The sequence below is a fragment of the Eupeodes corollae genome, chromosome 2, assembly GCF_945859685.1.
Source record: "Eupeodes corollae chromosome 2, idEupCoro1.1, whole genome shotgun sequence".
Taxonomy (NCBI): Eukaryota; Metazoa; Arthropoda; class Insecta; order Diptera; family Syrphidae; genus Eupeodes; species Eupeodes corollae.
In genome coordinates, this window is record NC_079148.1 from 81,054,294 (window position 1) to 81,069,392 (window position 15,099).

Consider the following 15,099-nt stretch of genomic DNA (forward strand, 5'->3'; position numbering starts at 1 on the left):
GTTGGAATGTACTTCGAGTACATAATTTATGGATTTATGGAAACTTCCTTACATTTTTATCTACGCAACAACCTGCCAACCCAAACACAAACTATCGTACTTATTCATGTACCTATTTTTAACTCCAAAAGGATAAATATAGAAAAACATATTTTAAAATGGGTAAACATGCATAAATTCTCATTTTTTTCCAATTTTAACGCAGTTGTTTTGCACTGCAAAATAAAAAATCAAAAAGGGGGTTTGTTCGTAGAAGTGAAGTGAGCTTGAAGCTCGCCTCAATTATTTATATACCTGAATTGAGTTGAGATGCAAAAGATGTAGAACGAATTGTTTAGGAAGTCGTAAGAAGATGTCAGGTCGAGCGTTCCTTCTTCATGAATCATGATAGTATTCAAATATATATATTCAAAGTACAAAGCTAGTCAATCTGGAACTGTCATATTATTGACAAATGCAAATATTTAAAAAAAGAAACATTTTTGATCTGATAACTTTAACTTATCTTTTGTGTTTTTAAATTCAATAAAACCAAATCTAAGACACAGTTTGAATGATTTATATTTATATTTAAATACTGAACGATTTATTTTATTTGGAATTCGTCAATCAGAATCCCTTGACTATGTACGTAGCCACTAGCTTTGTGAATGCGACCATTTTTATGCTGATGATATTCAAATCTATAAAAGCTGCCCTCTTGGGCTCATATAAAATTGTGCCAATCTGAACGATGATCTCCAAAGAATTATGAGGTTGTCGTGAAACAATGGTCTCTCGCTCAATCCGAAGAAATGTAAATGCGTTTTTATCTCGAAAAAAAGCGAGATCTGTCTTATTTTCCCTCAATTATGCTTGGTTTCTCAAAAATTGAATTCGTGGATAAGTCAAAGAACTTAGGGTTTGTATTCAACCGAACTTTGACATGGAATGACCATATTAATGAAGTTGTGGGTAAAACATATGGGGTTCTTCGAACTTTATGGACAGCTTTTAAGTTTACACCACTAAAGAAAAGATCATTTCTCTTTAAGACTTTGGTTATACCAGTTCTCGTGTATGGTTGTGAAATATTTTATAACTGTGATACTGAAAGCAAAAGAAAACTTCAAGTAGCATTCAATAGTGCTCTTCGCTATATTTACAATCTGAGGAGATTCCACCATATTTCACATTTGGGAAAAAATTTATTAGGCATGTCATTTTTTAGTTATATGAAGTTTCGTACCATGTGTTTGTTATTTTCAATTCTAAAAACTATGCAGCGGTCGTATCTTGTTGATAAAATCCGGCTCTCGACATCCAACAGATCTGCTTGTTTGATTTTACCACATTTCACCTACCTTACATCCGTGAAACAATTCTTTATCTCAGCTATACGCCTTTGGAATACAATTACGCGTAACTTGAGAATACTAAGTGACAAGCAACAATTTAGTGACGAGTTAAGACTGTATTTTATTAACCAAAGCAACTAGCTAACTTTCACCACCAAACCCGCTCCCATTTACCCTTATCAAGCAACTTCAACTTTAACTTTTTTTGTGCTTGGAATAACGTAATGTTACTGTGATTAATTTGTTTTATGTATTATTTATTTTTCTTTTTTTTATTATTTTGTTATCTTTTAATTATTTTTTGTTATATTGTAAAGCTTTGTAATTTAAATATTTGTAATTTTCACAAATTTATAAATGTACTCTTACTTTGAATTGGAATAAAATAATAAATAAATCTAAATAAGTTTGTAACGATCAGAGATCTTGTGACATGTACAAGGTTGCTATCAGCCGGTTAGGTGGGATTTGGCCAGGTTCGAAACTGGAGGTTGTTGCTAAGGAATTCCTAGAAGACCGAGAGCCTGCATTTGGATTCCAATGAAATGTCATGGTATCGGGGAAATTCTCGAAATGATCAAGGTGTACAATCCATCCCTGCCGACTCATAACTATTGAGCTTGGCGATACTCCAGGAGGTGAAGGAGAGTCTTTATAGGAGTGCCATTGTGGTACTCAATAAAGAATCCCTTGCTCCTTTAACATTGACTAATGGCTCGATAAATTATGGGTTTGAAAGGATCAAGATTCGAATCTACAAAAAAGATAAGGCGGAGGTAGCGGGCTTCCAGTAACACTCAAAGGCGAACTCCTTGCCCTCTCCGATAACTACTCGACCTTCTACTAATGTCAACAACGGTCGTGACTCCATGGAAAATGCTGCAGTTAATACAGATTAATCTCCAACACTCCGTAAACGCCTCGTTCTCACTTCTTCTTCGTCTGGCCAGAAACGGGGAAGACATTATCCTGATCAAGGAGCCATGGATTGTGAGATCCGTTGTTCGAGGAATCAAGACTCCTGGGCTCTACACACTTTATGGGATAGATAAAGGTGAACGTAGATCTTGCATATTAGTGAAAAGCAGCATAAATGTATTTTTACTCCATAATTTCAGTGATAGAGATACAACCGTAACTAGGCTGGAAAAACTTACTTAAGGTGGCGCTACAGTCCGGGGCGGACCTGGGCCTCAACCAACAAGCATCTCCAGCCACCTCGGTCCCTAGCTAGCTGTCTCCAGTTTCGCACGCCAAGTTGGTTGAGGTCCTCTCCCACCTGGGTGCGCCACCTGAGTCGCGGTCTTCCTCTACTGCACCGTCCCTCGGGATTGGATTCGAAGACCTCCGGGCTGGAGCGTTGATGTCCATCCGCTTTACATGACCTAGCCATCTAAGCCGTTGGACTTTAATTCTGCTAACTAGGTCAGTGTCGCTGTACAGCCCGTACAGTTCGTCGTTATATCTTCTCCTCCATTCTCCATCTATGCGTACGGGACCAAAAATCACCCGAAGAATTTTTCTCTCGAAGCACCCTAACACGCTCTCATCTTTCTTTGACAGGGTCCAGGCCTCAGCGCCATAAATGAGATCCGGGATGATGAGTGTCTTATAGACGGTGATTTTACATGCTCGAGAGAGGACTTTACTTCTCAATTGCCTTCTAAGTCCAATGAAGCAGCGATTTGCAAGATTTATTTTTCGTTTGATTTCAGCGCTGGTGTTGTTGTCTGCATTAATAGCGGTGCCTAGGTAGACAAAGTCCTTAACTACCTCAAAGTTATAGCTGTCCATGGTGACGTTTTGTCCAATACGTCGTCGTTCAGTGTCCTTCTTTGATGACAGCATATACTTGGTCTTGCCCTCATTGACCACTAAACCCATCTTCTTCGCTTCCGTCGCAATGCTCAAAAACGCTCCACTGACATCACGCTTTGATCTTCCAATTATGTCAATATCATCTGCGTATCCGAGTAATTGGATGGATCTTTGGAAGATTGTGCCTCTAGTGTTGATGGTTGAGTTTTGCACAATTCTTTCCAGAACGATGTTGAAGAAGTCGCATGAAAGTGCATCGCCTTGTCTAAAACCTTTTTTGACATCAAATGGATCGGTAAGATCTTTTCCGACCTTGATAGAGCAGCGTGCATTCTCCATCGTCATTCTGCACAAACGGATAAGTTTGACAGGGATGCCAAAACTAGACATTGCTCGGTAGAGCTCTTCCCTATAGATGCTGTCATACGCGGCCTTAAAATCGATAAAGAGATGGTGGGTATCGATTTGAAGCTCCTGGGTTTTTTCCAAGATCTGCCGTAGTGTGAATATTTGGTCGATAGTGGACTTTCCTGGTCTGAAGCCACACTGATAAGGACCAATCAGGTTGTTGACGAATGGCTTCAGACGTTCACATAATACGGCAGAGAGGATCTTATACGCAATGTTAAGGAGACTGATGCCTCTGTAGTTGGCGCAGTTTAGACGGTCTCCTTTCTTATGTATCGGGCACACTATGCTGAGATTCCACTCATCGGGCATGCTTTCTTCCGACCATATTTTGCAGATGAGTTGGTGCATGCTCCCTACCAAGTCATCTTTGAATAGTTCGGCAGTGATGCCGTCAGCTCCAGCAGCTTTGTTTGATTTAAGTTTAGATATAGCTATCTTCACTTCGTCAAAGTCGGGTAGGCGGAATTGTTGACCTGCGTCGCCGAGGTTGAATGGTTCTATCTCCCTTACAGCGGAATCTGGTTCGTCATCGCCGTTATATAATTTGGAGAAGTGATCTTTCCATATTCTCAGCATCGACTGTGGTTCTACTACGATGTTCCCTTGATCGTCTTTACAGGCTTCGGTTCTTGGCTGGTACCCTTAGGAGGTTTTTTTTACCTTTTGGTAAAATTTACGAACCTCATTCCTGTTGTGACATCCCTCTATCTCCTCGATCGCGCGATTCTTATGCTCTCTTTTTTTTCGTCTAAGAAGCCGGTGTTCCTCTCTCCTCTTCTGCTCGTAGAGCTCGCGAGCAGCTCTAGTCCTTTTGTGCAGCGCCGTTTTGTATGCCTCTTGTTTCGCTGCGTGCGCTTGCCGGCATTCGTCGTCAAACCAGGGGTTTCGCTGTGGTGGCCGTGTGAAACCTAGCACTTCAGAGGCGGCATCTCTGATGGCTGCAAGGCAATGTTGCCACTGGTTTTCAACGCTTAATGCAAGAAGCATAGGACTCCTTAGGAGGTTATTAGAGACTCGATCAGAAAAGGACATGGCAGTCTCTTGCGATTGTAGCCGTCTAACGTCGAATCTTCTCACAGTACTTCCTTGTTTTGGCTTGGATCGGGATATCCGTAGCCGTACCTTGGCTACAACGAGGTAGTGGTCCGAGTCAATGTTGGCCTCTCGGAATGTTCGGATATCCTGGATACTGGAGAAGTGTCGTGCGTCGATCGCAATGTGGTCAATCTGGTTGACGGTTGATTGATCAGGAGATTTCCATGTCCCCTTGTGGATATTGAGATGCGTGAACTGCGTACTAGCTACCAGAACGTCTCGCCCCGCAGCGAAATCGACCAGCCTGAATCCGTTGTCGGATGTGGTGTCGTGCAGGCTGTATCTTCCGATTATGCCACCAAAGATGTCTTCTCTTCCTAGCTTGGCATTAAAATCTCCTAAGACAAATTTAATGTCATAGCCAGGGCACTGCTCATATGTCTTGTCCAAGAGCTCGAAGAATATGTCTTTGGTGTCTTCATCTTTCTCCTCTGTTGGGGCATGCGCGTATATTAGGCTTATGTTGGCGAATTTAGCCTTGATGCGGATTGTCGTGATGCGCTCGCTCACACTGTTGAAACTCAAGTCTTTTTGCCTGAGCCTATTCCAACAACAAATCCACACCCAAATAGACGCTGTCTTTGTTCTCGGTAGCAGTCGCCGTAGTAGATATCGCAGTCTTTTAGTTTGCGTTTGACCGGTCCATCCCATCGCACTTCTTGGATGGCTGTAATATCTGCCTTGCAGCTGTTTAGGGCTTCCGCTAATTGTTCGGCTGCACGTGGTCTGTTAAGGGACCTAACATTTCACGTACATATCCGAAGTTCGTTGTCCTTATTTCGTTTGCGTGGGTTGTCAACAGTGAATCCGTCCGTATCCGAGGCTTGTTGTTGCTTCGAAACTATGATGTTTTTACGTGGCCAGGAAGTCACCCCGACGGCACAACCCCCAACCTGGAGGGCCAGATCCTTAGTATAACTCCAAGGAAGGGGAGCCGGATGAACCGCTCCTTATAGGCCTGGGCTCCGAATATGTCGAAGAAGCCCTATAAGGTGTTCACTAAGTAGTTCGACCTTACTGGAACTGTAGACGCCACCGTTGATTCTATCTCGAGAATTCTTCCGCTGCCGCCTGGATAAGGAGAGGTGCCTTAGTGGAAACACCTCTCCCCCCCCTCTCTCGTTTGCTGCCCCCAACAACTTTCCACTGGGGTTGGAACCCAATCTCCAGTTGAGGTACTAGGCACCCGATGTTCACCGCGGGGAGGTGAGAGTAGGAGTTGATAGACAGAGGTGGGTTTTGAGAAAAACCTGTGGACGCTTGTGTCCTCTTGAATGCACATGTCTACCATTTGAACATCTGGCTGGAAAAAACCAAAGGAAAATACTGGCTAGTGTCAGCGTATGTAAGGCAGAAAAACTCGCTAGGAATGGTTAAGTGCAACTCTGTATACCCCGTTTTTTGAAAATGTTGGCATTCGCTATCGTAAGCTATTGCTAATGCAGGACGCTATAAAGGAGGCAAACACCTGTTGGAATAACATCACCATGTGCCAGGTCACAAAAAACATCTGCCCTACACTAGATTTAAAGCGATCAAGGTGCTTGCTATCTCTAAGCAGATTCCATGTAAGCTCGATAAAAGGTGTCATAACCTGGCACTGTTTAATAAAAAATCGCTCCACGCCGCTAGGCGTATTCTCAAATGACTTTTGCAGAAGCTGTATAGATGAGGAAGAGGAGAAAACAGTTCTTTACCTTTTCTGTAAATGCCTAGCTCTAGCTCAAAAACGCAAGAATTACCTGTGAGATTTATTCTATAACGATCTCAAATATATTAACATAATCCGCCTCTCACGTTCCGTAAGGGACTCAAACTGGTTTCATTGAGATTGAGTGTTACTCCTGAGCATGATTTTTGTCTCCAGAACATTGTGTTGTCCTTCTCGAAACTTTTCATACAAACCATAGAACTTGTATGCCAAAAGCAGAAAAATAGTATTTTTAGCATAGTTTTCTCTGAAAATTGGTTACATAATTTATTTTTCTTAAAATATTGCATTAATTTCAATTTTTGAATTCAATGGATTTTTTTTGATCGGCTGAGTTTACCTTATATTGTTTTCCACCTAATTGTGCATAAGACCAAAGCCTATAACAACCAATTAGAATTTGGATTTTTCCATAAGAAGGCACGGGACAACTAACGCATGCTTATGCTAATGGGCAAAATCCTCTGTGCAGCTTGTATGTCGAAAGAAAGCAAACCCCATAAGTCTGTTCTCAATTTGACCGAACGTCGATAAATTGCAGACGTGTTATTAACCAAAAACACTCAATTATAGTGTTTTTGTTATTAACATTATGCCCTTTCCCGTCAAAAAGGCTTTAGACTATATTCATAACTGCTAAATAATTATTAATTATTATATTACAAAATTGTTTATTGATTTCAATTTTACAATTGATTTATTTGTTAATCTGCAACTATACATTGTTAAAAAGATTATTTCCTAAAATGATCTATACAAAATGCATTTTTTAGTACTCGTTTGGGCAAAATTCGTAATTATTATATATTTTTTGATAAAACATTGAGCTATTTATTGAAATAAGTGTGCACATACCTATAATACTTTTTGTTAAAATAAAATTCAACACAGTAAGAGACAAGCATTTTATGCACCATATTTTGTTTTTTCATTTACATTGGAATGTATTGCCTTTACGCGTTTAGGTAGATATACATATTTTTCTATTTTAATTTTAAATCTATTTGCATCATTTTTTTCGGTTTTAAGGGTCATTCAGCAATTCAGAGACAATAGTCGATCTTTTTTTACAACTTTAATTATGGAGTTGGAATAAAAATATCCATAAAGATTTCAATTCTTATTTAAAACCATTTTTTTAATGATGAATACAGTTGCAATTCCAATAACAATGGCTCCAACAGCAAGTCCAATTTCCCTTGAAATAAAACAACTCAAAGTAAATATCATATTTTAAGTATTTATTTTGTATACAAAACATCAAAAAATAACAAACAAGAAAAAAACTAAATATATACAAATGAAGTTAATTCAACAAATTTACTGTGAAAAGTGTAATTTAAACGCATGTTTAAAACTCTTTTATAATTTTAAAGTAAAAAGACGCAACTTTATTTTTAAGACAACGAACAACATCGTTTCAAATTATCTGACCTGTGAAATAGTTTGGAAATATATTTAAAATTAGTAGCGACCAAGACTTTTTTTTCCCATATAGAATTACCGCCAAAATAATAGAAGTGCAATTTAACAGTCCAGATATTTATATATTTTTACAGTAAAAAATATTTAGGTCAAGTTAAATAATGTCTAATTTTTACCCAATGTGATACCATGCGGTTATTAAATTGTTGTATTTTTATTTAAATTAAGTCCCTTTTTCGTGCTAATACAAATATTGCGATAAAGTTTAATTTTCAAATTTTTGTAAGATAGAATGTGAAGTAGTTTATTTTACATCTTAACACCAAAAAATAAGATTTTATTCTTCTCTTAATATATTATATTTTCTCCCTGGATAGTTCAGAATAGTAAGACTGCCTGCTCGTAAATTAAGGACCGCTGAAGGTCGCGACAAACATACATTTTAAATAATAGGTACTTTTTTCACTTAATTTAATGTTGTCATAATTAATTTAATCTCACAAAATTACTGACCGTTGCGCACTTTCCGACTTCTAACTCTGAAACGGTTATATTTAAAACACTTTTAGAAAAAAACTCTACCATAAAAAGAAGACGAAATCTAGCTATTGTAGAGTACAGTTCGGTACTTAAAAGCTAATACGATGTTCTTATATATTGAATTTGAAATAAAATTAACTGTCTAAATACTACAAAGCATCACGCTGTAGGTGGACTGTCTTGAATTCATTCCCTGCCTGTGCCACATAAAGTTTCACGGGTATTACCTACTTATTTATCTGCTGCCATGTGCAAAAAACGAAAAATTACTTCAACGGGATATATGTATTGTATGTATACCCGAAACAAAAGAAGTACGAATAGGAAAGCAAAGCAGGGGTTTCGAAATAAGAACATCGACATAAGTAGTGGACTGCTAATTTGCATGGCCGACATATACAGAACTTGTGGGCAGATATCAAAGAGAAGCTTTGGGAGATTAAACCGAAGGACATGTAACGAGTTGCATAATATGATTGAAAGTTATGGAAGAAAAATGTCAACAATTTTTCGTCCACTGTGGTACCGTCCACTGTGGTACCGTCATCATAAAAAATACACAAAACAACATAAAATATAAAAATAATTTAATAACTTTAATTAAAAATAATTTTTTTTTTATATTTAATAAATATAACACGAATGTATGTTGTGGGGTTTAAGATTTAAAGAAATGTGTATATGCATAAAAACATTGAACAAATACAAAAACAAGTGGCACAGAGCTCTCAAACTAAGTTGTATAAATCTATTGTGCAAAAAAATATAATTTTATATTGTCGACATTATAAGGCAATATTTAGTAGTAAGGTTTGCTTAAAATTTTGCATTGTAAATAAAACTTCGCTGCCTTAGCATCTAAAAGACACAAGCAATATTTGTAAAATTCCCTTACAAATGCACGAAGAAGAAATCGAAAACAAAACTAAACAAATAACATTTATTTAAATTTGAAAATTCGTGAAATTCGCTGCTATTCTTTTAAAAGCACTCTACGTATTTATTATTCGTGATCAAAATTTGAACTCACTGTTGGTTAAGTAAATGGTATTACTTCTTAAAAATTCCATACGAATTTAAATACATCTGACGATAATTGTATTAAGGAATAACAGAATGGGTATTAGTGGCGGCTGAAATGTATGCAATTAATTAAACAAAAGGTTTACAGAACAAATGTTGTGTGTTGGCGTTTGCTTTGAGGTACGTAGCGCCGTCCTACTGGAAACACATGTCGTCTAGGTCCATATGGTTCAATTTGGGCCACAATAAATTAGTTATCGTCGTCATGATGTTTGAACTCCTCGGTCAGATGGATCTTGTAGGGGTGTAGGCCTAAGTCCCTAAGCAAAATTCGCCAAGTTGAAGTGTGCGAAAGGTCAAGTTCTTGTGCACGGCAAGGAATAGACTACCTCGGGTTCTGCTGTACACTTTCACGGACCGCGGCTATGTTCTCGGCCGATCTTGCGTTCCTTGAAAGTACGGGTGTTGGCTAATTGTTTACTGAAACCACGACTACCGTAAATGGGGGCAATGAAACGAACACTCATTTTGATAATAAAGTTTAATCATTGAACGTGCTGTTAAATCCTGTAACTTTCCATGATACACAATTGAATAATAAACAAAACAATATGACCACCATGGGGCGCCAAAATTTACCTGCGCCAATTTAAAAACTCTATGGATTTATGTTTTACTAAAATTGAGTAAATTAAAAAAAAAAAAACAGAACGTTTCCATTGTTTTTGAAAATTCGAATTTTCTAAGCCATAGTTAAGCCCTATCTTTTGTCTGGATATATAAATGCATTATATAGATTCAAACAGTTTTAAAATTAATTCGTTGGTCTTTTATTTTTCTTATATGTTTTTTTTTTCCAAAATGCCAATTTTAATCTTTTTAAAGACTATACTATTACATTATTATATTTCAAACATAATGATAATTTATTTTAAGTGCGATATAAATCTTGTGGTGTTTATATAAGGTTTATTTCGACTTTATTTCCTAATGTGTTTGCTAAAATGTTAAACCAATTATTTATCCTCACTATAGATAGAATATAATGAAATGTCATATCTACACTTCTCATACGTCTATCAGGAAAATAATATCCCGTATTTTTGCTTCTTTCAACTTTTAAGTTTAGCAAGCAAATCTTAATTCTTTCTTCAGAATTTGACTGCAAAAATGTATGTTTTTCTGAGGATTTTGTTTTAAATACTGAGGATGTTGAATTTGTGATCTTATTTTCTTGAACTTGACTCATAAAAATATTTGGTGTTTGATATAAATATAATAAGTTATTTTGGCATTAATTCAGTAAGGAATTATTTTTATTTTACGTTGCAAAAAAATAGAAATATTTTCAGTCCAATGCATATGAGTACCAAATTGGAAGTACATTTGTTTGTACGATGGGACTTATCTTAGTTACGTGTAAATATGTACATATGTAGTTATCATGTTTAAACTAAACACATTAGAAATCTATGATTTATAAAAAAAGCTTATGTAACAAGAAAATAACTTGTAAATAGCCGGTTGAAACTCAATACGATATTCCCTACGCCTTTCTATCATCCGAGTGGATTCAGTATCATGTGTTAAACACTGGTTTAATAAATTTAAATAACTTGTTCATAGCCGGTTGAAACTCAATACGATATTCCCTACGCCTTTCTATCACCCGAGTGGATTCAGTATCATGTGTTAAACACTGGGTTAATTTAATAAGTGCGACATGCAACATTTACCAAAGTTAGTTAGATATTTTGGGCTTACCTAATTGGTAAGGGCTTCTTTCTGTCTGCAGCCGGTAATTCTCCAATTAAGTATTTCTTCATCATTGTTCTGTTTAGAAAAATAGAGTCATAAGATGCGGTCATTTATTGCAAAATGAAATCATGATACCTTGCTTCACTGCTATGTCCTGCATCGATAAAATCTCTTGTTGCATCTCTGCCAGCAGAATCATCCAATGTTTCTTCGCCTCCAGGGTGCTGAGATATAAATTAAGTAATTAAACACAACAATGATTGACTTTTATTTTAGGTACATACATATGTAGATACTAACCTCTAAGCGAAATTTAGTTAAATCATAGACTTTGTCCTCAATAACCAGCCATAAATCATCTTTTTTGTTGTGTTGTTTTACAACTTCCAATGGGATTTCTTTAACCACTGACATTTTTTTTTTTGTTTAAGATCAATTAATCAATTTTAACAGATTTATGTCCTCTAGTAAAACAAGTTAGTAATATAATATTTGGGATGTGGATGTTCATGTAATGTTTCACCAACTGATAACCAATCTTTGACAATTGGAAAATGAAATTACAAAAAAAACACTTGTTGTGAATCAATGTCACTACCAGGGCTGCCGGTCTCGTATACATTTTTGTTTAATGCTAGAACCCGCTACCTGTTTTTTTTTTTTCAAAAGTTAAATTTATATATTTCAAATATGAACAATAGAATTGGAAATGTCACTGTAAGTCATTCAAAAACTGGCAGGTTAAGACATCATAAGGGACTTCATTTGCAGTCAACTGCAGTCTTTGAACTTACACCATAGAGTCATAAAGTTCAACTTTCAGTTGAATGAAAAAATCATTGTCATTTTGACATAAGTTGACTTGCCTGATAGTTTAGAGTGAACAGTGAACTTTCTAATTGCCAATGCCTTAATTGGAAGTCAATATTTTGGCAGCAGGCCAATCAGATACCAGAAACTTGAGGACTTGAGACTATCTCGCCCCGCTGAGGGAGCATGGGCAATTTAAAAAAAAATATGCATGTTAAATGCAAAAAAAAATTGAAAAATAATTTTACTTACAACTAGGTTTTTTGCAATTTTTTGTCCATTAGCTTGTTTTTAAATCAATTTATAACTTTCTTGCATAGCTTTTGAAAAAATTGTTTCAATTGTTTGGTCAACAAAATTTAAAAATCAGGTTTAAAATGTAATTTTCAAAAATTCAGGTTCTATAAGTGAAAAATGCCTGTTTTTAACTATTTTATACAAATCCGTAAACTTTGTCGCCTAAATTATCGTACTCTCCCCAATTACTTTATTTAGAAGGAAGGAAAGATTTGCTTTTAAACTTTCATATTTTCCCTTGCTCATCCTAAAAAAAACTTTTTGATACGAATATTGATATTTTTTCTAAATTTCACTTGAGTTCTATGTATTATTTGGTATACACTATAGTAAACAAGATTTAACTGTTATTCCCACTTGAGGCACATCGAGATAATATACTGTAAATAGTATGTATTGTGTTCTCGATTACCACAACTAGTAATTACCATTGTAGTTGCAATGAACGTTTTTGTTGCAATAAGTGAGTAAATATTTTGCTAAACACAATTTAGGACAAAAGGCGAATCAGAAAACCAAAATATACAAAAATATTTATTGATGAATTTTTATTCAACAATATTTTATGAAGCTCATTATAATCTTTTGAAAACAAATAGACATTTATGTTTTCAATTTTTGGTTTGTTAGATTCCTTAAGCCCATTGAATGCTAAAATCATTAAAAATTAGTTATTTAATAGATACATAAACATGTACGAGTCATTGTACTTTCAAAAAATTCCACTATCATCTCTCAAAAGTAATGATAAAATAATTTCTGAGACAAAATGCAACAAAAAAACAAAAGCAGCACTTATATGTATACGCGGAAAAGTGAACATTGAAAATTAATTTAAAATAGAAATAAATATTTCTTCGCTCTTAAATTTCGATTATCAATATTTATTTGCATATATAAATCAAATAAAAAAAAAGCCGCATGCCGAAATTCGTGCTGCAGTAATGGAAAATTGAGCCCTTTTCAATAAAAGCTTTAAATTTAAAATTGAATATTGTGCACGAATCACGGAACATAATAAACTATTACTACGACAGCCCTGATAACAAAACAGCTGTTATAACATCTTTATAATGGAGGAATAGAGGAACCAAAACCATGCTTTTACAAAATTTATTCAAATTCTACGATTACTAATTAAAACAATAAACTTATCTAATACAATTTTCAGGAAATATGCTGCAAAACTCCCTGTCGTATGAGCGACTCAACCTGAGATCTAGGTAGATAATGTTGACTGTTTTTGCGCAATAAAATAACTTCTCCATCTTCTAACTCGAATTTTCCATAATCTTCTATGCATCGCACTTCAATGTAAAGTGATTTAGGAGGCCTTAAGTCTCCAGTTAAGTCTAATCCTTGACCATCCCCAATTGATCGCATATAAGTAGCCAGTGATTTTGAATAGGAATTAAAGAAATTTACTTCTGGTTCACAAAGGGATTCTTTGATGTCAGAAGGTATGAGAGGGCCAAACTCCCACCGCAGGGCTTTAATCTTTTGCAATCTTTGATAGAGATATGCAAGCAAACATCGTTTGTTGCGTTGAAGGGCTGCATGACGATAATTTAACAAAGGCCAAAGAGTACGATCACCAGTCGTTGAGTAATTGTTGCTGAGATTGTTGAAAATTGCTTTTAGAAATGCCTTTATAGTTAGTAAATAAATTAAAAACTTACGCTTGTGTACAGTTTTCTTCAAAAATTGCTTTAATTTCTTCCAGAACTTGCCGTACTCCGTCGTCCTTTCGAAATGAATATATAAATTAGTAAACTGCCGATTAATGTGAAATTAACTTACATCGAACGGGGGAATAGTTTGTGATGCTCTCTCCAATTCTTTAATCAATTCAAATGCTTTGTCAGTGAACATTGCGATGTTTTTTGTTTGGGAAAATTTAAAGAAAACGTAAACAACTTTTTATTCTAATCAAGAAACAAAAGTCAATTTTTTTTGTATCTTATTTTTGTTATATTTGCGGTACAAATTTATTCTTCTTTTTGATTACAGAGACAACGGATGAACACGGAAACTATGAATTAATGCCCCGCTTATACGAAGATGCAGGAATAGTAACCCCCTTGTACTGGATTAATCCTGTCATTGACCTTCAAGTTTTTAATTGTTACATTCTCATGGAAGCTAGCAACAATTTTTGTAAATATTAAAATTTTAGGGACAAAATGTGTATTTTTTTCTTGCACTGCATGTTAAGCTGGCCTTACACAAACGAGTCAAGCTGAAGTGTTTGGGTTTTGGCACTTCGATAAATTAAGATTTCCATAAGCTCAAAAATATACATACGAGTACATGAAAATGAGTTGATACTCAATACTTGGGTATGTCGTGTTTAAGGAATAAACGAGATAACTAGTTCTGTCTGATTACACAATTTCAGCTTGTCGTCTAACAACTATCTAACTATCTCCATCTTCTACAATAATAACAAATCCTTGATGTTTCTTTCTCTCTCAAAAGTTTTTCTGATGTCAGTTGCCAACTTTAAAACATAAAATAGTAAATACAATAAGTGGTTACTTTTCATTTTCAGCCACTAAAAAATTCGTATTTTTTAAAATAAATAGTCGACAATGGTTAGTGGAATTCTTAACTTGATTTTTTAATCAAATATATTTTTTAGTACATAAAGATAATTCAAATAACAACTTTGTATGCAAAATTTATAGCATTATCATGGACCTGTTTTTTTAAGTTACAAAAATAATAAATACATAGGTACAAGAATAAAATAAAACTAATAACGATTGGTTGTTATGACAACGTCAAATTAATCTCCTTTTCTTTGGTGGAAACACCTCATGATTTATTTTAAATCATTTGCCTTAAATCTCAGATTATTTTTTGGTGGAAACG

The 15,099-nt window shown here is 35.4% G+C and overlaps 2 protein-coding genes across 5 annotated transcripts; both read right to left on the reverse strand.

Moving 5' to 3' along the window:
- Positions 1 to 7,016: 7,016 nt before the first annotated feature.
- On the reverse strand, positions 7,017 to 11,666 carry LOC129946543 (cytochrome b5). Of its 4 annotated transcripts, none has more exons than XM_056056768.1 (4): positions 11,419 to 11,666; positions 11,254 to 11,342; positions 11,125 to 11,193; positions 7,017 to 7,585 (listed from the first exon to the last, which is right to left on the reverse strand). In XM_056056768.1, exons 1-4 carry the CDS (start codon positions 11,530 to 11,532, stop codon positions 7,486 to 7,488), a joined length of 372 nt encoding a protein of 123 aa, XP_055912743.1. In that variant the 5' UTR covers positions 11,533 to 11,666; the 3' UTR covers positions 7,017 to 7,485. The 4 variants fall into 4 exon arrangements, with proteins under 4 accessions (XP_055912743.1, XP_055912744.1, XP_055912745.1 ...); XM_056056769.1 differs by having other exon boundaries at positions 7,017 to 7,570; positions 11,419 to 11,665; XM_056056770.1 differs by lacking the exon at positions 7,017 to 7,585 and adding an exon at positions 7,593 to 7,806.
- A 1,658-nt stretch (positions 11,667 to 13,324) lies between these two features.
- LOC129946542 (DNA replication complex GINS protein PSF1-like) lies at positions 13,325 to 14,178 on the reverse strand. Its single transcript, XM_056056767.1, has 3 exons — positions 14,026 to 14,178; positions 13,905 to 13,969; positions 13,325 to 13,840 (listed from the first exon to the last, which is right to left on the reverse strand). The coding sequence occupies exons 1-3, from the start codon at positions 14,095 to 14,097 to the stop codon at positions 13,393 to 13,395; spliced, it is 585 nt and encodes a 194-aa protein (XP_055912742.1). The 5' UTR covers positions 14,098 to 14,178; the 3' UTR covers positions 13,325 to 13,392.
- Positions 14,179 to 15,099: the final 921 nt, after the last annotated feature.